Below are 24,565 nucleotides of genomic sequence, written 5' to 3'. Positions count from 1 at the left end.
GGGTAAGAAGATTATGCAAGACGTATTTTAGTATGTCCACCTGGACATGTCACCTTTTAAGGAAACTTTCCAGTGACCGGTCATGCTGAAGAAACAAAAGTAGGTAGCCATGTTTTACACTATGTAATCTACGCACTTCTCCCACCCCTGTTTTGAAAAGCTGGCACGCTTCCAGACACAAAAGAATATAGTGGTCTAGAAACCAGCAATAACTAAGAAAAAAAAAAAAGAGAGAGATTACCATTCAGTATTTATTCACAAACACTAAACCAATCTAGGAATTAACCCAAGAAAGAATGTACAAGGTTTTTAAATAAAGTATTTAAAACTGTTTCAAAGGACAGTACCTCAATGAATAAAGACCTCAATGAGTAAAAGAAACCTAACATGTTCATGATGGACTACTAAGATTCAGTTCTCTACAAATATGTTTAATGCAATTCCAACTAAAATTCTAGTATATTGACAAACTGATTCTAAGACAGTTATAGAACAGTAAAGATCCATAAAGATGCAACAACTCTGAAACAAAGAAAAATCAGAGATTCACTCTACCACACACTGAAATAAGAGAAAAAAGCCAGAGTAAAAAAAAAAAAAAAAAAGTGTAACTGATTAAAGATATGTATTTATATTTATATTTACATATGGAGACCAGACTGGATAAATGCTTTGATAAATCACTGGGGAAAAATAACATTGGATGTTATTTATGGATGACACCGGAAAATCTGACCCACCAGAGAAAAATAAAGGTGGGTTCATACCACTTATTGTGCAAACTTGAACTCCATGAGGATAGAAGACCCAGATATGGAAGGTTAAACCCTAAAATATTAGGGTGGGAAAATGCAGGAGACCCTCAGACCTTGGGGTAAAGAATGATTTGAGCAAATTCCCAAGAAGAAAACAGGGCAAGATACTAGTGGCTATTATTAAAGTTTTCTGTTCACCTAAGGACACTCTGCAGAGCTGGCAGAGAGATAAGAAAGTAGGAGACATCTGAATATAATCAGATTAGAGATTAAAATCCAGAGTAATGGTGAACTTCTGAAATTCAGTAAAGAAAAGTCAAGTGCAACAGAAAAACTAGCCAAAGGTAGGAACAATTCTGATTTTGGACAAGATGGACTTAAGTATATGCCACTCTATCTCTCCTTTTGAATATAGCTATAAAACTTGAAAAGAATGCACAGGCAACTATCTGAGGACTCTGAAAAATAAATAGTGGCAAGAGGATTGGGGAAGAAGACCTGAATTTGAAATACCACTGAACTAGTGGTGAGTTACCACTGTCCCCCACCTCTGGCATATCCCACTCTGGTTTCAACAAAGCCCAAAACTGAGGAGCAAGCATCATGCTGACAGCTCCAAGAAAAGCCTGTATGAGCACTGATGTAGGAGATACACTGTAATATCCGGAGAAGGTTTCCTCAACTCCAGTACTATAACAGTCCTTCCTCATCCACGAGGGATGTTTTACAACCCCCAATGGGTACCTGAACCCATGGAGAGTACCAAGCCCTGTATTTACTATGTGTTTTCCTATACATACAGACATACATATGATAAAGCCTCATTTATAAGTTAGGTGCATTAAGAAATTAACAATAAAATAGACCAAGTATACTGTAATAAAAATTACATGAATGTGGTCTCTCAAAGTATCTTACTGTACTGTACTCACCATTGTTCTTATGATGATGGGAGACGATAAAATGCCTACCCAATAAGATGAAGCGAAGTAAGTGACATAGACATTGTGATATAGCGTTAGGCTACTATTGTCCTTCTGATGATTCATCAGAAGATCATCTTCCAGATAGTGGTTGACCGCGAGTAACTGAAACCACTTAAAGTGAAGCCATGGATAAGGGGGGGACTACTGTATTAATTTGGGCCAGATAATTGTTGCAGAGGCACCGTTCTGTACACACGAGGATGTTTATCAGCATCCTTGCCTCTACTCAATAGACAGCACTCCCCTGTTCTATCAACCAAACAAGTCCCCAGACATTGCCAAATGTGCCCTGGGGACAAAACACCACCCCCACGCCCACTGAGAAATGCCCTACGGCAATCAAAAAAAAATTGTTGAAATGACAGTAAATTAAAAACAGAATGCTAAAGTGTCCAAAAAACCCAAAAGAAGGCAGAAAAGAGGAAACAACAGATCTTCAAAATACATGAAGCAAAACTGACAGAACTGAAAGGAGAAAAAGACAAATCCACAGCTGTAGCTGGAGACTCCCAATTCTCCTCTCAAAATAGAACTAGTAAACGGAAAAATCAACAAGAATAAAGAACAATCTACCAACCAGATCTCACTGACACTATAGAAAACTCCACCCAAGAACAGCATCATCCACATTCTTTTCAAAGGCATGTGGGTTAAAACCTAAAAGAATTGAAATCATACAAAATTCTCTGACCATAACAGAATCAGACTAGAAATCAACAAGAGAGTAAAAGGAAAATCTCCAAACAAGTGGAAATGAAACATACTTCTAAATAATCTATTAGTCAAAAAAATCCAACAGATAGAACTCTCAAGTGAAATTAGAAAATATTTTGAAGATGAAAATATGACATTATCAAAATTTGTGGGATTTAGTTAAAGCAGTGCTTAGAAGGAAATTATTAGCATTAAATGCTATACTAGGAAAAAAAAAAGTCTTAATAACCTAAGCTGCTACCTAAATTTAGGAACCAGAATAAGAGAAAAATAAACCCAAAGAAAGCAGAATAAAGAAAATGGTTAAAAACAGAAATGAAATTATAAACAGAGTACTACAGAAAAATTGAGACCAAAAACTTGGTTCTTTGACAAGATCAACAAAATTGACAAACCTCTAGTAAGACTAACAAAAATAGAGGTAATAGCTTCTTTGGTCTTAGTTTGAAGAACTTTGGTCATACCCAATTTATAGAACTGTGGCAACACATTTTAAAAATGATGCTGATAAATCGAACGTGTCCAGCCCAAGATAATGAAGGCTCTGCAAATCATGTTACCTGAAAAACCATGCTTAAGTTTACAGAGAAGAGAATAAAAACGAAGAAAAGATTACGATGTTCAAGTATCTGTAGTGCTATCATTGGAATCCGCACAGTGATCACCTACAAATCAATGCCAAGAAAATGGGTGTAAATTATACCAAGGCAGATAGTGGATCAATGTAAGCAAGAGAATTTATGTCAATTAGAGTTAGCTGACAATGAAATGGGTTGCTTCATAAAGCAGTGAGCTTTTCACTATTCAGTCTGAATGAATATGTTATCAGGAATTCCACATATGACAATTTGGAGGGAACCTTCAAGAACCTTCAAGTATTTGATTACAAAGTCAATAAGATATTAGGGAGATTTAAGCATTCAGTAATTAAAGTGTGCTTCATTAATCTATAATTATACTGTGCCAACAAAAAGCATCACCAACTGTAGCCTTCATTTTGGTAAGGCCTCATAAATAAAGTGTTGAATTAAGAAAATAACATGCGAGAGGCTGCTGGGAAGATGGCAGAGTAGGAGAACCCTGGGCTCACCTCTTGACACGTGGCTGCCCAGAGAACACCCACATCGGCATAAATAACCCAGAAAGCAACCTGAAAACTGGCAGAACAGACTCCACAGCCTGACGTAGACAAGAGGCCAGAGCGAAGCAGATCCACTCCCTGATTGCTCTTGGCAAGATCCTATCAAAGCAGCGCCAAAAGCCTGGCAGTGTGCGCGCAGCCCAGAGAAGGGTCAGCATCACTCCAAAGAGAGTCCTGCTCCAGGGAGAAGGGAACATAACCACACACCAGTGTGTGACCCCAGCAGTGAGCTGGGGGCAGGCAGCTGGTCTGACGGCAGGCCCCACCCACCAACAAAAGCTTCTCAGGGGACAACACAGGGAAAGTGCCCTGCAGTTTGGTGCTACTACATCTCTGGCAAACACCTGGTCTGACTCAACTCAAGACCAAGGCAGCCCCAGATGGGCCCACTAACAACAGAGACCAGACTCCGCCCACAACAGGCAGAGAGCCATTGCAGACTGGACTGAAGGCAAACACAGCTCCATCACAACGGTAGGACACCCCTGTAGCAACACACATAGGAGACACACCTGAAAAAGCACTATTTTCTGGTGAAAAGGAGACATTGCACTGCAGGACCTCTTCATAAAGCTACTACTTTCAAGTGCGGGAGACATAGCTGACTTTCCTACCACATAGAAACACACACAATAGACAAAATGAGGAGACAGAGGAATATGTCCCAAATGAAAGAGTGGAACAAAATGAGAGCAAGAGACCTAAACAAAATGGAGATAAGTAATGTGTCTGATAACGAATTTAAAGTAATGCTCATAAATACTCGCTAGAATTGAGAAAGGAATGCAGGAGCTCCATGAGACCCTCCGCCAAGAGACAGGATGTGTAAAAAAGAACCTATTAGAGATATTGGACTCACTAAATGGAAATAGACCACCTGGAATAAATAGCAAACGAGGAAGGATAAGAACAGATCAGCCACCTGGAGGACAGAGTAATGGAAAGTAATCAAGCTGAGCAGATGAAAGGGGGAAAAATACCCAAAACAAGAAAAGCCCCAGGGAACTCAGCGACAGTATCAAGCATAACAGTCACATGATAGGGATCCCAGAGGGAGAAGAGTGAGAAAAGGGGGCAGATTTGTCTGAAGAAATAATAGCTGAAAACTTCCTGAATCTGGGGAAGGAAAGAAATCCAGATCCAGGAGGCACAGAGAGCCCCAACACCACCAACCCAAAGAGTTGCAACCAGACACAAAGTAAATAAGATGGCCAAAAGCAGTGATAGCGAATTTTAAAAGCTGCCAGAGAAAGGAAAGTAGTTACATACAAGGGAAATCCCATACAGCTATCAATGGGTTTTTCAGCAGAAACTGTAGGCCAGAAGAGAGCGGCATGATAAATTCCAAGTGCTAAAAGGAAAAAATCTACAGCCAAGAATACTCTATCCAGCAAGGCTTTCATTCAGAATAGGAGGAGAGAGAGAGTTTCCCAGAAAAACAAAAGTTAAAAGCAAAACCAGCCACATCCCCATGATACATGAGGCCATCGGCCTGGGGTTCCCAAATTTACAGACCAGCTGCCTCCTGCCTGAGTGAGCATGCACAGCCTGCCACCTGCTCAATGCCAAGTCAACACACCTTCAGCTCAGATTGACAAGGACTCAAACTGACACTCTTCCCCTCAAATTCCAGCCCTTGTGCTCGTTTGTGCACAAAAGTGGGCATAATTATAAAAGCAGAATGAAACAATCTAAATAGTGACACTAATTCTGTGGAATATATAATGGATAAAAGGACTGTGCTAGGCTGAGAACATCTCCAACAAGCACATCGAAGGACAATACATACAGCATGATGGTCAGTAAAAGAAACAAACCCAGGAAAAATAAGATGAAAACAGAAAGGGGACAAACCGTAAGAGACTTTTTATGTAGTCTTCTTGTTACAGGAAACAAACCGAGTGTTGCTGGAGGGGCGGTGGGGGGGGGGGATGGGGTAACTCAGTGACGAGCATTAAGGAGGGCACTTGATGGAATGAGCACTGGGTGTTATATTCAACTGGTAAATCACTGAACTCTACCTCTGAAACTAATAATACACTATATGTTAATTAACTGAATTTAAATAAAAAAAGGAACCCCCCCCCAAATAATAATAATACACATTCCCTGGCTGGAAATGGAAATAAAAGCCTAATAGCAATGCTAAGCAACAATTCTAAATTCTTTGTTAAAATATACCAAATCAGATTTACATGATTTTGGAGGCTCTGTATTAAGTAGTTGCACAAAACTGTAGTTGTTTATTTGCGGCATACACTATACTGTTTCCCTCTAAGACACAACAGTAATCCACACGGTAAAAAGAAGTGTCTGTAATTTCTTTTACTATTCCCAGAGGCAGAGAATGAAGCTAAATGCTTACATCTAATCTGGTCTGATGCTGCTTAGTCATCTGATCTTGAACCTTCAGTCTTCGAAGAAGTTCTTTGAAACCCACCATGGGTACAGGAATTAACCTGAAGAAATCCAAGTGGTCAATTATCAGACCTTAAGCCTTTTACTATTATTACAAAGTACAAGAAATTAGGGTTTTCTTAATAACATTCATGTAATTTCACAATAAATTTCTAGGGTTCACAGGCAGATCAATGACAATGAAATCAACAATGTTAAATCACAGATTTTATTCAAACTTCTTATTTTACAAATGAAATAAAGTTCAGTCAAAAATCATATTTTTAAAGGCAAGTATAATTAGGGAAGTGATATTCAGATTTCGAGGTTTTTGCCATACTAGCATGGCCTTATCAGTCAACTTTTTTTTTTTTTTAAGTAGGCTCCCATGCCCAACGTGGGGCTTGAACTTGTGACCCTGAGATCAAGAGTTCCATGCTCTACGGACTGAACCAGCCAGGGGTCAACATTCTTTAGCAAATATTAGTTCTTATATGAAAATAAGATGAAGGTACACTTACTTCTCAGAATCAGGGTTATCCACCTTGGCTTGTTCCCAGATAATAGGATCAACACCTACCAAAAGAAGAAATATTTTTTCTGAAAAAAACTATTCCCCATTTTTATAATATCTGTATGGGAAAGGCATTCCTAAAGTAAGATTAAAAAAAAAAAAAATCCAGCAGCTGTAATGAAAAATGACTGTTCAATACGACCACTACAAAAATGAAAATTTTTGTAGGATAAAGCTTAAAAAAAATTATAGACTGAAAGAAAACACCTACAACCTACAGGATAATAGATTAACCTCCAGAATATAGAAATAGTTCCTATAAATCAGAAAGGAAGACAAAAACACCTAATAGAAAACAGGTAAAGGACATGAAATGTTAATTCATAAAAGATACAAACATAGCTAATAAACATATAAAAAGATGCTCAACTGACGAGAAATCAGGGAAATGCTAATGAAAGTATGTGATTTTTTGCAATCAGAATGGCAAAATTAAAGACTGATAATCTCATTGCTGGCAAAAACAGATCAAAATGAGAAATTAAAAAAGAAAAATATGAGAAAACACATTCCTGTTACAACGCGTACAACTTTGGAGAGCAATTTGGCAGTATCCAACAATACATAAAATATACATAATCCTGACTTAAAAATTTCATTACCAGAGATCTATTCTAAAATACATATCCACATGTTCTAAGACATATTTACAAGGATGTTTAATTGTGCATAGTTTATAATAATGAGAAAGTGGAAATGATATTGAAATTAAGTGAAGGTACATCCATGCTAGTCCATGTAGATTTTTAAAAAGAATATTTACTTTCATGTACTGATATGGGATGGGAAGCGCTAAGAAATACTACAACTGAAAAGGCGAGTTGCCAAAAATGTACAGTGCAGAATCTTTTTAAGGATTTCCATGTACATATGCTACATTAAAATCACAGATAAAGGACTAATAGAGTATAATAAATTATTAGTAGTAGCTATTTCTGTGAAAAGGAGATAAAGAGGATCTGTAATACAGTCAATCTAGTTATGCCATCCACAGTCTTTTTTGGTGAGAACACATTTATTTAGGTTTTACTTGAATACTCAGCACAAGTTAGAAAGAAAGAAAAATATTAAAAGTGAATTACCTTTGGGTAGATGGTTTATGGATTATTTTTCTTTAGTTTGTCATTGCCCTTTCTAACAAGCATATTGGCTACAGAATAAAAAAGCTAAGTGAAGTAATACAATGAAAACATTCAAAACTTTGTCCCAAATTAGCAGACATGATAGACACTGGTTTTATTAATAACCACTAATACCTCCCAAAATAGAGGAAGCATATATATTTCTAAATCTTTCATTTCCTCAACTCTGACTAAAAACATACCAGCAGGAGGATTCTGTAACAGCTGTTTGATTTGTGCAGGAGAAAGTTCCGTTCTAGTCATAGAAAGGGTCACACCAAGTTGCTGCAACTGTGTTTTTATATTAGTTTGTTCAAAATGGGCATATAGTGTTGTAGCTGGAACTCTTCTTGAAGTACCATTTGGAGAACGCTCAACAACATAAATGACAACTTCTGTCCTGGGGGAAAAATAACCAAGTTATAAAATAGCACACAACTCATAGCTACAACTCCATATCAGTACAGCAGGTGATTTTAGAAAGGTGCTAGCTGAATTCAGAAATCACTGTTTTAGAAGAGATAATAGTATTTTCTCAAATCCTGGAAAATAAGGAACCCTTACTTAATGTTATGTTCACTTGTTAATCAACTTAAATGATAAAGTTAAAATGAGACAGACATATATTTGTAAAAGGTTTGCTTTGCTGCAAAGTCCTATGTAAATGTTACAATCTTTTCCAGAATTGAGAAGTACTTTGGAGATTCTGTTGAAGCTTATCTGATCTCAGTTATTGCATCTTACTAGCAATAATTCTTCTAACCCAACATATCCCAAAGTAGATGTTTTTGCCACTAAGTATGAACATTATACAGAAGACATAAGTAAATGACTCATATTTATCCATGAATGAGCATGAATAGTAATCAGTTAAAACTTTCCAGTAACACCTTTGTGGCCTTTGATTTGCACACACAGCCATGATTAACGTTTCTTCCTGTTTCTGAATGAAAAAAATCTAAGGAATTATTAGCACCCAGTAAGTTAAGAACTCCAAGATTAAGGCGCGCCTGGGTGGCTCAGTCGGTTAAATGTCTGACTCCTGATTTCGGTTCAGATCATGATCTCACAGTTGTGAGATCAAACCCCGCATCTGGTCTCCACAGTCGGTGTGGAGCCTGCAAGATTCTCTCTCCCCACTCTCTCTGCCCCTCCTGCCTCAGATAGATATAGATAGATAGACAGACAGATATAAAATAACTCCAAGATTAAGAAAAAAGCTTTTAAACAAATGTTATTATAAATACTGAATAACCACTAGCTGAGTAACAACATTCTGCTTTAAGATTTAATTTGTGCTTTATCAACAAAAATGCTGTTGGATCACTCTCTTTGGACCAAGGCACACAGAAGTATATAGTATATTTAATGTATACTTACTGATCATCTGGCAATGTTTTAATACCCTCTACATTTACAGTAAGCGTCTGGTTTCCTCCCAAAACTTTATGCAATGATTCTACCAACTGCTGTTGCTGGCTTCGAACATCTGTTTCTTTTTTGTTGAAAACTAAAACCACTAGCCCATCTTCATCTTTATTATTGGGCATACAACTATATCCTACTGCCTGTAGAATGACAAAATAAACAATATCAAAACTATGTACAGATTTTACATCAGATGTTTAATATTAATGTTAAATATCTGCTAAAACAGGGAAAACAGCTTAATGTCTGCTGATGAAGGAAATAATTATTTTTCCCATGACTCTGTGCCCTAGGTCATCACACAAGTATAAAAAGAAGCTATTACCCAAGAATAATATAAACTTACAGTGAAATTAAAATTTCCTCTTCAACAGAGTAACCAAATAGCCTTCTCCTCTAAAAAACTTTGATATTCATTATTGTTGGGTGTTTCTGAACTCTGATGAAACAACTATGCATGTCATAAAAATGACTGCAAAGTCATGGACTGAGACCTAATTTATTTTCCTATATTGACTTACAGAATCTTAAACTAAGTTTTAGATATACAAAGATATGATTTATCATACTTTCTTTCTAAATATAAGTATTTTTAAAGTAGACTAACACTGTCAAACTTACAATACTACAAACTTACAAATTATAAAAGAATGTCTACATCACTGTATGATTTCATGTAATACAAAACTTTATGAAGCATGTTAGTTTTTAACATAATATTAAATATGACAAATTATACCTAAGGAATTAATGAATTACTCTTTTAGATAGAAGCCTTTTGTCACCATTTATAATGCAACATTATAAAAAACATTATAAAAAAGATTTATTTATGGGGAGGCAGGGGAGACAGAGAGAATCTCCAGCAGACTCCCCCCTGAGCAAAGAGCCCTATGCAGGGCTGGATCCCATGACCTGAGCCAAAATCAAGAGTCTGATTGCTTAACTAATTGAGCCACCCAGGAGCCCCACAATCCAACTTTTAAAAAAGAAATTTAAATTCATTCTAGACTAGTTCTCATTTTACCATATGTATGTTATGTATCAACTTAAAAAAAAGTTATATTCAACCAAGGTCCACTGTATAGCTCTTAAGTTAGTAAACAAAAGTATTAAAATTTCAACTACATACACTTAAAAATTCTTTTTGTTAGAGTGATGAGACAGATAAGCTAGTCACTTTATTGTTGTTTAACCATGTTGAGAAGGGTCTGATCCTCAGCCTTGCAGCTCCAAACACAGACTTACATACATATTGATTGGAGACTGATACAGGCAACAAAAAGCAGGGCTTTTTTTTTTTTTTTGCCACTGAAAAGTGGCTGGGGTACCTAGGTGGCTTAGTTGGTTGAGCGTCTGACTCTTGGTTTTGGCTCAGGTCAGTATCTTAGGGTTGTGGGATAAAGCCCCAAATCAGGCTCCACAGTCCTTTGTAGAATCTGCTTGGGATTCTCTCTCTCCCTCTGCGCCACCCCCCCCCCGCCACCGCTGCTCACATGTGTGCTCTCTAAAAAATTTTAAATATGTCTTTAAAAAAAAAGTGGCTGAAGTATAAACTGGATTGCAATACATAAGTTATGAAAAATACGCCATCAAGTAGACCTAAATATTCTCACTGGCTGATGAAACAATCTCTGGGAAGTCAAATTCAACTGAGAAGGTTGTTTGGTAGGCATGGCATCAGAAAGAAAAGGATCGTACTATTTTAATGGCTTTGGCATCCAGCTGTAACAGTGACAACAGAATTATACAAGCCCAACAGAACATATACCCTGTCTGCTGGCTACGGTGTACATTCCCGGACGATGTTAGATGGCATCACTAAATTCTAGTTTTGGGTCTCCACGTTACAGGTATCAAGCACACCACTCTTCTTCTGTTAATTTTTTCCTCAGTTTTAAATTACATTTTGATCATTCCTTCCTTCATTCATACTCTGGTCACCTTCAATCACATATATGTAAGAAATCACTTCAATTTAATAATGTCTATATCTTTAAAACAAAAGTATAATTGTACCATATTCAAGGAGTACTAAGACCAAGCAATTGTTTTCTTCGTATTATTTTAATCCAAATATCACATTCTTTCTTACACACTCTCTTCAAGTGAGGATCAAAAGAAATACTAATACCTTAAATCGGCAAAAGGGATTTTCTTGTGTGAATTCCACTGGTGGAATGTTATTGTTGAAATATCCTTTTCCTGTTCCCCAAAAGGCCTGCAGCTGATTCCATTTTGCTAAAATAGCATCCCTCTCATCTCCCAACAGCGTTGGAGCAGAAAGAGCACTTGCAGTATTTATCAGTTGGTTGGACTGTGTAGGAGCTTGTGTGGGCTGACTGAAGAGACCACCTAATGCTAGAAATGTACCCCATAATTAGTATTTCAAAAGAAAAAAAGAAAAATAATCAATTCAGATCCTAGGTATGGCAGGCAGAATAATGCCCCTTCCCCTTCAACGTCCACATACTAATCCCCAGAACCTGTAAATATGTTACTTTACATAGCAGAAGAAACTCTGTAGATCTGATGAAATTAAGAGATTGAGTTCAGACTTCCTGGATTATCACTAAGTGGGCTCAACACAATCATAAAGGTCCTGAAGAGGGAAGGGGGAGGTCAGAGTCAAAGTGAGATGTGAAGATGAAGGAAGGGGCTACAAGCTAGGAAATGCGGAGAGAGACTGACAGCTGGATAAGGCCAGGGAATGGATTCACCCTTAGAGCCTCAAGAAGTAACACAGCCCTGCCAACACTTGATATTAGCCCAGTGAAACCCATTTCCGACTTTCTGATCTCCAGAACTATGAGATAATAAATTCGTATTAATACACTAAGTCTGTGCTACTTTGTTACGGCAACATTAGGGAACTGATATACTAGGACAATCCTTATAATGTTACTTTTCTAACCTTTATTGCTATTATATGTGTATAATAAATACAAATCGGAGGACACAAAGTAAGCAAAAAGAATCATTATATCAGTGTTTTATCAATAACAAATTAATCACTTTTCCTTCCCTTACTACAAAGAAATATATAGTAAAAAGAACAACAAATGATTTTTGTTTACTTTACTTCTCTGTGCTACAATTTCTCCAACAGAAAGGGTAAAGTTGTTAGATCAGATCAGTATCTCCAAAGTGGAAAGTAAGTATCCCCAGTACATGAAATTACAGCTGTCAGGCAATAGTTGAGTCACTAAATGGACTAATTCATGTAACAAAAAGTTACCTTTTAATTATCTGATAATATATTTTAAGTCTCAGTTCAGTGCTAGTCTGCCTTTAATGACTCAACACCTGTTGTTGTTGTTGTTGTTTTTAAGATTTTATTTACTTGATAGAGAGAGACAGAGAGAGAGGGAACACAAGCAAGGGGAGTGTGAGAAAGAGAAGCAGACTTCCAGGTGAGCAGGGAGCCCAACGTGAGGCTTGATCCCAGGACCCTGGGATCATGACCCGAGCCAAAGGCAGAGCTTAACGGCTGAGCCACCCAGACGCCCCAAAACACCTGCTTATCTCACATTTTACCAAGGGAAAGAATGAGTCTAAGGCTTAGAGCTTAAGGCAAAAGAATTAGCTAGACTCTATTAACACTATTAAATTTTCTGTGTAGTTAATTTTAGTTATCCTGTGTTTATAGCAAATGATACTGGTTTTCCAGTTATAGCAGTAGTACAAATCTTAAGCTTTTAAAATAAATATGTAATGTTTAAAAGTAAACTGACAAGGGGCGCCTGGGTGGCACAGCGGTTAAGCGTCTGCCTTCGGCTCAGGGCGTGATCCCGGCTTTATGGGATCGAGCCCCACGTCAGGCTCCTCCCCTATGAGCCTGCTTCTTCCTCTCCCACTCCCCCTGCTTGTGTTTCCTCTCTCGCTGGCTGTCTCTCTCTCTGTCGAATAAATAAAAATCTTAAAAAAAAAAAAATTAAAAAATAAATAAATAAATAAATAAAAGTAAACTGACTTAAAATTCTTAATACAAATGGTATAGAGAGGAGAGAAAAATCATGAATATCAAAATGCTCTGAGTTTTAGGGCCACTATATTAGACGATATTTAAGTTTTCTTTCAGGTCTAAAGATTCTAAGTACCACAAGGTCACTGGGGCTGCTACAGGGCTAGAGAGGGTCTCTTGTTACCCTCCAGATGAACAGTATTAATTTCCAAATGGGCACATATAAAAATTGTAAAGAATTGGACTAGAAGCCAGAAGACTTGTATCCTGGTTATTATAAGCTCAATAAGCTATTTATTGTAGGGGTGCCTGGGTGTCTCAGTGGGTAAGCATCTGCCTTCAGCTCAGATCATGATCCCAGGGTCCTGGGATCGAGCCTCACGCTGGGCTCCCTGCTCAGCAGGGAGTCTCCTTCTCCCTCTCCTCCCATCCCTCTCCCCACTTGTTCTCTCTCTCTCAAATAAATAAAACCTTTTTTTAAAAAAATAAGCTATTTATTGTAGCATTGGCCAAGAAATTCCTAGGCTTTCTCTCTCCAACTTTTAAATGAGATAAACTATGATCTGTACTGATTTACATTTAGCTTCTTTTTTACACTTCAAACCAGATTACAGCCATACTAGTCTACTCAGTTCACCAGCTAGAAGGCATTGAGGAACTCAAATTACAAAACCCAATACACTCTTTTCAAACCTTACCATATTTGACTTCTCATAACTTTCTACTTTCTCAGGGCCCTCATGCTGTTGATTACTCCGTAGCTCCCAAGAAAATCTTCAAATTTCATTGAACATACATCTTCCTTGGAAAGCTCTTTTCCTTTACATTTCCTGACAATATATAGTCTCGCCTCCTTTTATATATCGCACATACATACATTCAGTCGTTTGACAAATACTAATTGAGTATCCGCTACATGGCAGACATAGAGCTAAACACTAAGGACAGAGTGGTAAACAAACTGAGCACATCAAGCAAATAGTAACAACTGTGATCAGTTCCTCAGAGAAATACAGAAGCTATGAGAGTACTAAACCAGGGGGCTAATCAAGTCGGGGGCAGGAGGTCAAGAGAAGGCTGCGCCACTAGAAGTTCACTAATGCTTTGTAAAGGAAGCAGTCAGCCAGGCCATGATGTAGGGGCAGATGAACAGCATGTGCAAATCTCTGGTAAAAAGGAGAAGATGAACCAGTAGAAGCAATAAGGAGTACTAAACAATTAGGTAAGAAAAAAAAAAGACCAGGTTATTGTTGAAGTTAAGGGCTCATATAGGCCAAAACCGACAATTTGATCATCAGAAAGAATAATGAATGCAACCAACTCAAGCACATTCAATTTATTAAAACTCTTGCGTTCAGAATTATATTTTTTTAAAGATAAAAAATTTTAAAAACCTCAATTCCTTGGACACCACTGGAAGTAAGTGGGCCACCAACAACTTCTTACAAAAACTGTCAATTAAAAAGAATTTAGCCTGCCTTTCCTATACAAATTATATTTCAGGGTGACTAAGCAATCTCGGGGGATGAATAAAAACTTCCTTTTACAGAAGAATTTTAGTGTGGAAGGGAGGGCAGAGTTAGAAAATCACCATTTTGCAACTCCTAATAATTTTCCAATGAAGACATACAAATGGCTAACAGACACATGAAAATATGTTCAAAATCATTAGCCATCAGGGAAATTCAAATCAAAACCACACTAAGATACCACCTTACGCCAGTTAGAATGGCAAAAAATGACAAGGCAAGAAACAACAATTGTTGGAGAGGATGTGGAGAAAGGGGATCCCTCCTACATTGTTGGTGGGAATGCAAGTTGGTACAGCCAATCTGGAAAACAGTGTGGAGGTCCCTTAAAAAGTTAAAAATTGAGCTACCCTATGATCCAGCCATTTGCACTACTGGGTATTTACCCCAAAGATACAGATGTAGTGAAGAGAAGGGCCATATGCACCCCAATGTTCATAGCAGCATTGTCCACAATAGCTAAATCGTGGAAGGAGCCAAGATGCCCTTCAACAGATGACTGGATTAAGATTTGTGGTCCATATATACAATGGAATATTACTCAGCTATCAAAAAGAACAATTTCTCAACATTTGCTGCAACATGGACGGCACTGGAGGAGATAATGCTAAGTGAAATAAGTCAAGCAGAGAAAGACAATTACCATATGGTTTCTCTCATCTATGGAACATAAGAACTAGGAAGATCGGTAGGAAAAGAAAGGGATAAACAAAGGGGGGGTAATCAGAAGGGGGAATGAACCATGAGAGACTATGGACTCTGAGAAACAAACTGAGGGCCTCAGAGGGGAGGGGGGTGGGGGAATGGAATAGGCTGGTGATGGGTGGTAAGGAGGGCACATATGTATGGTGCACTGGGTGTTATACGCAAATAATGAATTGTCGAACTTTACATCAAAATAAATAAATAAAAATTTAAAAAAATAAAAATTAAAAAAAAATAATTGATTGAAGCAATGATCATCAATGAATGAAACCATTAAGTTAAAGGCTGAAGATGAACTTTACAAGGCAGATTGGCTGTCACCCCCTGAACCCACTGATCAATCTTAGCATCACCAAAAGAGGGATACACCTTTTAATGTGATGCAGTATGAAGTACACTGCACAACTGGCAAAGTATCCATGCCATAAAGTCAAACGTGAACCTAATGAAGTACTTAAAGCTAACTTCATTTACCAGAAAAATGGGGGATAAAGTTAAATGATACTACAAGGAAACAAATCTAGAATTCACAGCTGGCCCAGTTTCTCCAATAATTCTTGAGGAGGAAAAAAGGAGTGGGGAACTCTCTATACTAAAAATAAACTTGAGGGGCGCCTAGGAGGCTCAGTTGGTTAAGCGTCTGACTTGATTTCAGCTCAGGGTTGTGAGATCCAGCTCTGCATCGGGCTCCACACTAGGTGTGGAGCCTGCTTAAGATTCTCTCTCTCCCTCTCCCTCTGCCCCCTCTCCTTGCACACTTTCTCTTTCTAAAAAAAACAAAAACAAAAACAAATAACCTTGAGACATAACAAGAAAATGAATGTGGGGATCTTGTTTGGATCATGATTTGAATAAACCAACTGAAGAAAACCTTAATGAAATATATGGGGAAATGTGATTATTAGAGGATACCAAGGAATTATTAATGGTAAGTTGGAATGAAGTCTATGTTTTTAAAGAGAGCAGCACAGTAAAGTGAGGGTGAAAGGATATGTTTGGGATTTGCTTTAAAATACTTCAGCAATTAAAAAAAAGGGTGGGAAAGGAGATAGATAAAACAAGTGTGGCAAATTCTGACTTTTATTGAACCTATTCAGTAGAATATGGGGTCATTTTACTCTTATTTTTGTGTATTAAATTTTTCATCTACGTAAAGAACAGTAAGTATTCATTGGATTTGAGAGGATTAATGATCTTAACTGAGTAGAACAAGAAAACAGAATCCAGATCAGTGTGGGCTAAGAGGTAACAGAAGACAACAGAAAGGGATCCCCCTTTTCCATAACTATTTTATGTAGTTTATGAAGGGGAGAAGAGAACAGCAACTGAAGTGTGATTTGAGATTAAAGTTGTTTTGTTTTGTGGTTACTCTATTAAGAAGAAAGAAACTTCAGGTTGTTTAAATGTGGATAAGAAGGATCCTTGGGGAGAGAAGATGAAGATTATTTTGGGGAGAGGGGTGTTGCTGGAAAGAATAATCAATAGTACAAGGGTTGCTTGGAAGAATGAGATCCAGAGCACAGGTGAAAAGGGAAAAGGATGAGTATAGAGGGAGGTAGATAAACAGATTTGGTAGAAGGAAGCTGAAGGAACTGCAATGAGGGATTTTATTTTCTCTTTGAAGTGGAGGTCAAGGCAGTCTGCTAAAAATAAGAACAGAGAAATCTGAGATTTGAAGAGAATAAAGGTTTAACTGTTATAGAAGTTGGGAGAATAAATTAAATAAAGAAACTTCTAAGAATTACCAGGCAATGTTGAGGCCCCAACTTAAGTCAGCGATTAAGAATTTAGAGGTACTATTCCATCTTTTGTATTGTGTGATTTTCTCAAGCAGTATCTAGATAAACAGTTGGGCTTTCACCTCCCTGGGATTTTTTACCCCCTCAGGCACATGATACAATGACAAGGAAGTTTAGCATATTGGTAACCAGTGACTGAAATGGAAGGACATGGAATCTAAGCTAATTAGAGAGGATAGTGAAGATAAGAAGGAGCTCATGGAAGAACAGAAAATGGTCTAAATGGTCTAATGGTCTAAATGAAAATGTCACTGGTCTAAAGAACTAATGAGGTCTAAGAACAGCTATATTCGAAGTATTTAAAAAGGCAGGCTAAAAGAACAATAGGTTGTGGGATGTTCACATTAGTGATTTTGAAATCAGAACATTTTCAGATGTTGCCAAGGTCCAGGGTAAGAAATGTCTAAGAGAAATGGAAGAGGTCTTTGGAATAAAAGGTAGGTGGCATGGCTGTTTGAATATACAGTCATGTGATGCTTAAATAACCCTCACAGATAGAAGTTGAAAAGAAAAACAAGACTAACAGCCCGTTGCCAAAGTTTTCAATGAATAAGAGGTAGTGTCCAGGAAGTCAGCAGATAACTGAGATTAGACATATCACAGACAGTATAGCCAGAGGCCGCCTCCTGACACAGGCAGTGGTTATAAGGGCATTCACCTTATATGTAATTCATTAAGCTGTATTTTGTGCAGTTTTTTGTGTGTTACCTTTAGCAACAACAAAAATTTAAACGGAATGCTATTAAACACAGAGGCTTTATAATCGTGATCCTGCCAATCAGTCTTCTCCCCAGTTGCTATCAACATATATAAACTAGAGAAGTAGCTTTTGGAGTCTTGTGGAACATAATATTGATAAATCTTCAAAAAAAAGAGATATCCATGAAAGTGTTTTGAACAGTGTGCTCAATGTTACCTATATGTTACAGTTTTATATCTGAAGTAAGATGAAGGCCTCTCATACTTACTAGTTTGCTGTTGCTGCTGCTGTGTATTAAATCCTCCAAATCCCAGTCCAGTTCCCAAACCAGTACCTAAACCAGTACCACTTCCAGTTGTTGTGCCAAAACCAGTACCAAAGCCAAAACCTTTGTTCTGAGTTCCACCGAAGAGTCCTTTGAAGGAAAAAATTTTAATTGCGTAAGTTAAACAACAACAACAAAAAAATCTGATCTCTAGCTCATTCACTTCTCCAAATGACTTAAGACATCCTCTTACCAGTAGTGCCTGTGTTAGCTGGAGCAGAAAAGCTGAATGCAGAACCTGCTGTTGTAGAAGTTGTCCCAAATCCTCCAAACCCACCTAATTTAAAAAGGATAAATAAAACAGAAAAGAAGAATCTTTTATATACCTAATTTCTTTTTCAAATTATTTTACGTCATTGCCACATAAAAAGACAAAATATTTTGATCTAATTTTTCCTTTCTCTACTTTCAACTTCCATTTTTTAAAAACTATACTACTAATTAAGAAGTCAATACGTTGCAAGAAATAAGTGACTAAGTATTTAAAATAGAAATACCACAATGCAATATATACCCTTCAACTAAAGGGCTGATCAACAGTTACAGCTGAGAAAACATGTTAAGCCTATTACCATGCTTAACAACCTCTAAAATGACTATGCATGTACTTTTTAGAATAGGAGTTGCAAATTCAAATGCCTACAAGATTTAGGCTGAGAACATTAACGAGTGAAGTAGACTGGGTGTTTACTGACGGCTAGAACTGTTCAATGTGAAGAGTTTTTAAAAGTGGCAGCAGTTTCTAAATTCCAGCAGATTACTGCCACAGGAGAATGGTAGTTTAGTAGTGTTGTATATTCCTATTTTTCCCAAGACAAACAGAAGATCTAGATTTTCTATGTGAAATTTACAGAATTTTAAACCCTAATTCAATTTTTTCTTGGCAACAAATTCAAGTGTTTTTAAAACAGTGTGTCAAACAGATCATACTGGCAGACTGTGGTGCCAGTTTGCAACTCTGGCTTTGGTGAATTAACTTATATTCTCTTTTAGCTTATATTTCTACTTAGTCTTCATGAAAACTTAGGAACTTTTCAAAGGAAACATACTGACCTCCCTACAACAAGAATGTGTTTCTTGAAGGAAGGGGTAAGGGGGAGAAAACCCCCCAAGTGGAAGGCAGTGGTAGGGAAGGAGCACAGAACCAGCACAGCTCTCTGCACTAGTTTGGCAACTGCCAGACACACAAATTTCATTTTTAGGTAAGTTTAGAAATGCAAATCATCATAACCATATGAAACATGACATACGAATGGGATGGAATATAGACAATCTAATATTGTTTTATGGGTTTTTTTCTTATTGTCAGTTTTTACCTGATTACCAACGTGTGCCAAGAAAGACTTTTAAGAAAAATGTTTGAACCATTAGTGCTGTTATGCCACAGTTGTTTGCAATTCTAACTTTAAATTTCATATATTTCTAGTATAAGAGACAGATTCTTGTTATATAAAAGTTATAAGGAGGAAATAACCCCAATCCTCTGATATTCATCATATAATTTTGATTTGAAAAATTACTTAACAATAGACTGCATGTTGTAGACATAACCAAATACTCTATTTTCTTGTATGTCTTACTGCAGTATTAGAAACCGTAAACATTTTGATTAAAAAAAAAAAATCACCTAAAAGTATAGGACATTGTTCTCAATCTTTTTTATTATTCTTCCCTTCTACAGAAAAACTATGATATATTCTGAATTGGCTACACAGTATCAGTATCTTATCATGCTTCCTAATGCCAAAAATGTTTACTAGTAATAGTGGATCTGCAAAGACACAAAATGAACAAGAATTTCTATCATCCCTTTGCTGAAGGCTCAGTTAATGAACATATATAAAAGTGGTTAAAATACAGTTATATTATCACAACTCAATACTTAACAGTGATAACTCCAAATGAACATGAAATCAAGCAAATATCAACAGGTTTATTTATTGTTGTTGAATTACAAGCTGGGTGGCTTTGTTTGGAAACACAAATTTCAGAATAATGTTGTTTCACCCAGTGCCAATTTTAAGCAAACAGGAAAAATAAACATACCAATGACAGTGATACGTGATCACTTTAAATACACCTCAACGATAACGGACAGTTTTATCTTTGGAATCCAAGGTTTCAAGTATTGTTCAAAACGTTTCAAATCAGATGCCAAGGTATAGTTGCACTGCAGTAACAAATACTGCACAAATACCCAAATAAATTTTAGGGAATAAATAATGTTTACCAAATGCATATAATTGGCATGGGCATTAAGTGGCATAATGTAAGAGAATATGGACAATAAACTCATATACGAGCAGCAGAGGAACAAGACTTTTCTACAGGATAACTGAATATAAAGTACACACAGACCTATTTTAAATTTATATACATATATAGATATTATAGTTTGTGTTTTGCAAATTTCCAATGAGCTTCAATCCATATAGATACTAAAATCTTCATTATTTTTTTTTAATGCAAAGATGTCTAGCCCACCTACTAGAATTCAGTGCTGACAATCAAATTGCTCTGCTCATTTCTCAAAAAATCCAGTAAAAAATTGGGGGCTCTTTCTATAATTACGTATCTTATAGAAACGTATCCTAATCTGCTGAGTGGATCAAATACATTATTGTTGTTATACACCTTAAAAAAAACAAAACAGGATACTGCTGTTCGTATAAGACTTGTTTCTCTTGGGAAACACATGGACAATAAAATGAAATTTCAATGAAAGATGCAGCAAAAATGAAAAAAAAAAAAATGACTGCAGGAGTCCAAGAATCCCAGAGAAATGGACCTGACTGCTGAGCTTCTATTTTGGAAGAGATATATAACAATTTGGAAAACATGTTCTACTCAAAATAATAATCCATTCCAAATTCTTATCACTTGGAAGGTATATTCTGTTCAAATGCAAGTTTAACAAAGGAACATTACAACTTGCAAGACTGCTTAAAACCAAATCTTCTAAAACAGTCAAAACTAGATACAAATGTTTTTGATTTGACACTAGGAAATGAATTTCCTTTCCTCATTAGACAAGTCCCTGTTCTTTCCAAAACTAGGAACCACAAAATATTCTTGGACTCCAGCTCCCAACATTCTTTACACAAACGACCCGCAGTATCTACCTGCACTTGCCAGACTGTTACCAAAATTGAACGGAGTCGCCGAAGTAGTAGAAACACCGAAATTCCCAATATTAAAGTTCACTGCAGGATTAGCAGTTAATCCGAAACCCCCAAAATTAAACCCACTGGCGGTGGAGTTGGCAGTCTCAAGCCCACCAAATCCTGATCGGCGTGTAGGCAAAAAAATAAACAAAATTTTAAAACGGGGGAGGGGAAAGAAGAAGAAAAAAAAGAAAGCAAGATAAGGATTAGAAAAGTCAGCAGGTTTTACAGAAGGGAACAAAGACAAACCTAGTCTTAGCTCCAAAGGAGTTAAGAAAGAGGAGGTGGGGACAGGAGAGAGGAGCAGGAGCGGGAAGTCCCGCGGCAAGGACCAAAGGGCCAGCACCGAAGGAGCCGCAGGGCAGCGCCCGCGGCTCCCCAGCCTTAACCTCACCGAGCCCAGCAGCGGGAGCCGAGCAAGCGTTCCCGCGGGTCCCGGAGGCTGAGGTGAGGAGGACAGAGCGGGTCTCCCGCAATGGGAAAGAGGAGCCGCCCTCCGGTCTCTCCGAGAATGACTCCCAGGCGGCGGGAAGCGAACCCTAGGAGGACAAGGCCCTCCGGGGACCCACGCGCAGCGTGAGAGCCACACGCTAGGCCTCGAATTCCCCCGCGGCCTCCTCAGGAGCCGCCTGGGCCCGCTCTGCCGCGGCCCGCCCTTTTCCGAAGCACCTAAAATCCCCAAGCAGCCAGGAGACCCCCCCACCCCCCAGGATCCCCGAACAGGAGAATCTCGGACCGAGGGGGTGGACCCGAGGCCTCCCTTCTTCCCCGGGAGAAGGTCCGAGAGGATCACTCACCCGCGGGGGCCGCGGTGGCTGCAGCGGTGCCAGAGGTGCCCGAGGGAGCCCCAAAGTTGAAGGCCATGTCGCGGGAGCAGGGGACCAAGGCGCTGCTCCCGCGACACTCGGTGCCCTCCGCTTTTCAGTCCCGCGGGGAAACTGCCCTCGGATTACGGAGTTCCGCCTCTTTTCTGGCCTAGCCTCAGAGGCCGGAACGCCGGAAAGGCGTAGGGGGCGGGGGTTGGAGCGGGAACGCCCTCGGTCCGGCCAGCTTCCGGGGGCTTAGTGGCTTCACGTGGCGTGGGGCTTCACAACCGAGGGGAAATGCTGGGAGTTCTCGGGGGCAGGGGAGGGGGGGCGTGCGGTCTGGAAGCCCTTAAAAACTGCCTTAGGGAGGACGCTTGGAAAAGGTGTGCGTGAGGCTGAATACGAGTGTGTAATGAGGCCCAGGTAGGAAGGCCAAACCCTCATCTCAGTAGTGTAGAGTCGATGGATAATGATAAAACTCGTGAAAATTCACGAAGCAGCCTGTTATCTAGGCACCGGGCTAAATAAAAAAAAAAAAAAAATGGGGTTAACAGAGGTGGCTTTGAGAATGTATGTTTAGCTTCCTTTTTTTTAAAGTAGCAAACCTGATAGGATTATTTGATTTAAATCTATGTGCTTGTATACTTTAATAAAAATAATAACAAAAGCCATTGTGTCTATCAGAATGACAACTCTTTGGACCCAGTTACTTCTAGGAATTTATCTTTTAAATGACTGGGCAAAATTTTGGACTACAGGGTTGTTGGTTACAGCGTGGTGTATAATAACAAGTGACTGGAAACAAACGGATTTGCTTAGTTGCATTTATACAAAGGAATACTATTCAGACATGAAATGGGAACAGTAAAGCTCTTTATGTACTGAAAAGAAAGATCTCAAAGATGTATTACATAAAAAACAACCAGAATACCGTCTATGGTATGCTACAATTTTGGTGATGGAAAAAAGGGTTAGACTATATAAATACATATTCTTGTATAAAATATTCCTGAAAAGATATATATATATATATATATATATATATATATAAAGTGAGTAACAGTTGCCTCTGGGAAGACGAACTGGGTGTCTGGGAGATGAGTGGAAGAAGACTTTTCACTATAAACCCCTTTTAAGCTTTTTGAAAATGTAAACAGTTTACCTATTCAAAAAATTAAATCACGCCAACGGTGGTAATTGCAAGAGCCCCAGTGAGAGTGCTGATGCAGGGAAGAGGACAGCAGGAAGGGAGACAGCAGCGGATGGACTTGATGATTGATGGGCTGTAGAGGGAAGGGAAAGGAGTCTAGCAAGGGTCCCTGGTTTGTGGCTTGTTTGGGTGGATTGTGATGCCATTCCCCAGTAATGGGAATTTGGAACGAAGACTAGAAAAAATGAATTCCTATTTTTACTTTCTGGATTTGGCGAAGGATATCCAGCAGGTGTTTGGTATGTGCCGCTGAGGCTGAACAGAGACCCGTGTTTTGGCTGTAAATGTTTAGGTTGTAATTGAAGTCAGGGAGTCAATGGGATTGTCAGGAAGAGTTATCAAGTGAGAAGAGGCTGCAGCTGAGCACAGGGACTAAGAAAAGAGCAAACAGCCCTCGAGGGAGCCTGAGAGAGCATGGCCGGAGAGCTAGGAGAGCCCGCAGGGTGAAATCACAGAAATAACGGATGGAAGGGGAGAAGGATGGGGGGGTGTGTGAAAAAGAATGGGTGAATATTTCTTCCATAGGAAGCCTTCCCTGACCACCCTTTCTAAAACAGCACAGTCCGGTCCTGTCGCTGTGGCTTCTTAAATATTCTTAGTACTTACTACCACCTGTTTATTGCTTCTCGCATTTAATATAAGCTCCACAAGGGCAGGGAGCTCTGGTTGTTGGGTTTTTTTGTTGGTTTTGTTGTTGTTGTTGTTGTTGTTGTTGTTGTTGTTTTTTACTGGTTGTATCCCTACTGCTAGCAGATTGCCTACCCCTATGACAGACCTTATTCAATAATGTGGAATGGCTGAATGAGTTCCTTGACATGTCCCTCTCCCTTGCCTTTCCCATATTTATCTCCAAGTCCTACGTATTTTATCTTTTAAACATTTCTAAACTGCTTCATCTCCACTGCCTTCTCCCCGATTCCAATTACCATAATCTTTTGCCTAGACCAGGGATTAGCAAATGATGGCCAAATGTGGACTGTCGTCTATTTCTGTAAATACAGTTTTATTGAAACACAGACACATCCATTTGTTTACACGTTGTCTAGGACTGCTTTTATGATACAAGAACAGAACTGAGTAGTTGTGATGAGAGGCCTGCGGAGCAAAAACTTTTTCATCTGGCCCTTTACAGAAAAGGTTTGCCAACCCCTACCTAGACATTGCAGGAGCCCTTGCAGTGCGGTGAGCAGGACGGTCAGACCATGACATTCTGGGTTGCCCAGAGGACAAACTAGCTGTGGCTAGGG

The 24,565-nt window shown here is 38.5% G+C and overlaps 1 protein-coding gene across 1 annotated transcript in view; it reads right to left on the bottom strand.

Moving 5' to 3' along the window:
* The window catches only part of NUP54 (nucleoporin 54), a 30,497-nt gene extending 7,972 nt beyond the window's left edge, over positions 1-22,525 (bottom strand). Inside the window, exons 1-8 of the mRNA XM_040624973.1 lie at positions 22,100-22,525; positions 18,332-18,415; positions 18,082-18,228; positions 11,251-11,477; positions 9,069-9,256; positions 7,892-8,088; positions 6,515-6,569; positions 5,962-6,055 (exon numbers count right to left, since the gene is read on the bottom strand). Of these exons, the coding sequence (XP_040480907.1) occupies positions 5,962-6,055; positions 6,515-6,569; positions 7,892-8,088; positions 9,069-9,256; positions 11,251-11,477; positions 18,082-18,228; positions 18,332-18,415; positions 22,100-22,166 (1,059 nt within the window). The 5' untranslated portion in view covers positions 22,167-22,525. The remainder of the gene's footprint in view (positions 1-5,961; positions 6,056-6,514; positions 6,570-7,891; positions 8,089-9,068; positions 9,257-11,250; positions 11,478-18,081; positions 18,229-18,331; positions 18,416-22,099) is intronic.
* Between the last annotated feature and the right edge of the window lie 2,040 nt (positions 22,526-24,565).

Source organism: Ursus maritimus, unplaced genomic scaffold (genome assembly GCF_017311325.1).
Source record: "Ursus maritimus isolate PB19 unplaced genomic scaffold, ASM1731132v1 scaffold_8, whole genome shotgun sequence".
NCBI lineage: Eukaryota > Metazoa > Chordata > Mammalia > Carnivora > Ursidae > Ursus > Ursus maritimus.
The sequence above is the reverse complement of the archived record's forward strand: the minus strand, read 5'-3'. Positions and strand labels throughout refer to the sequence as shown.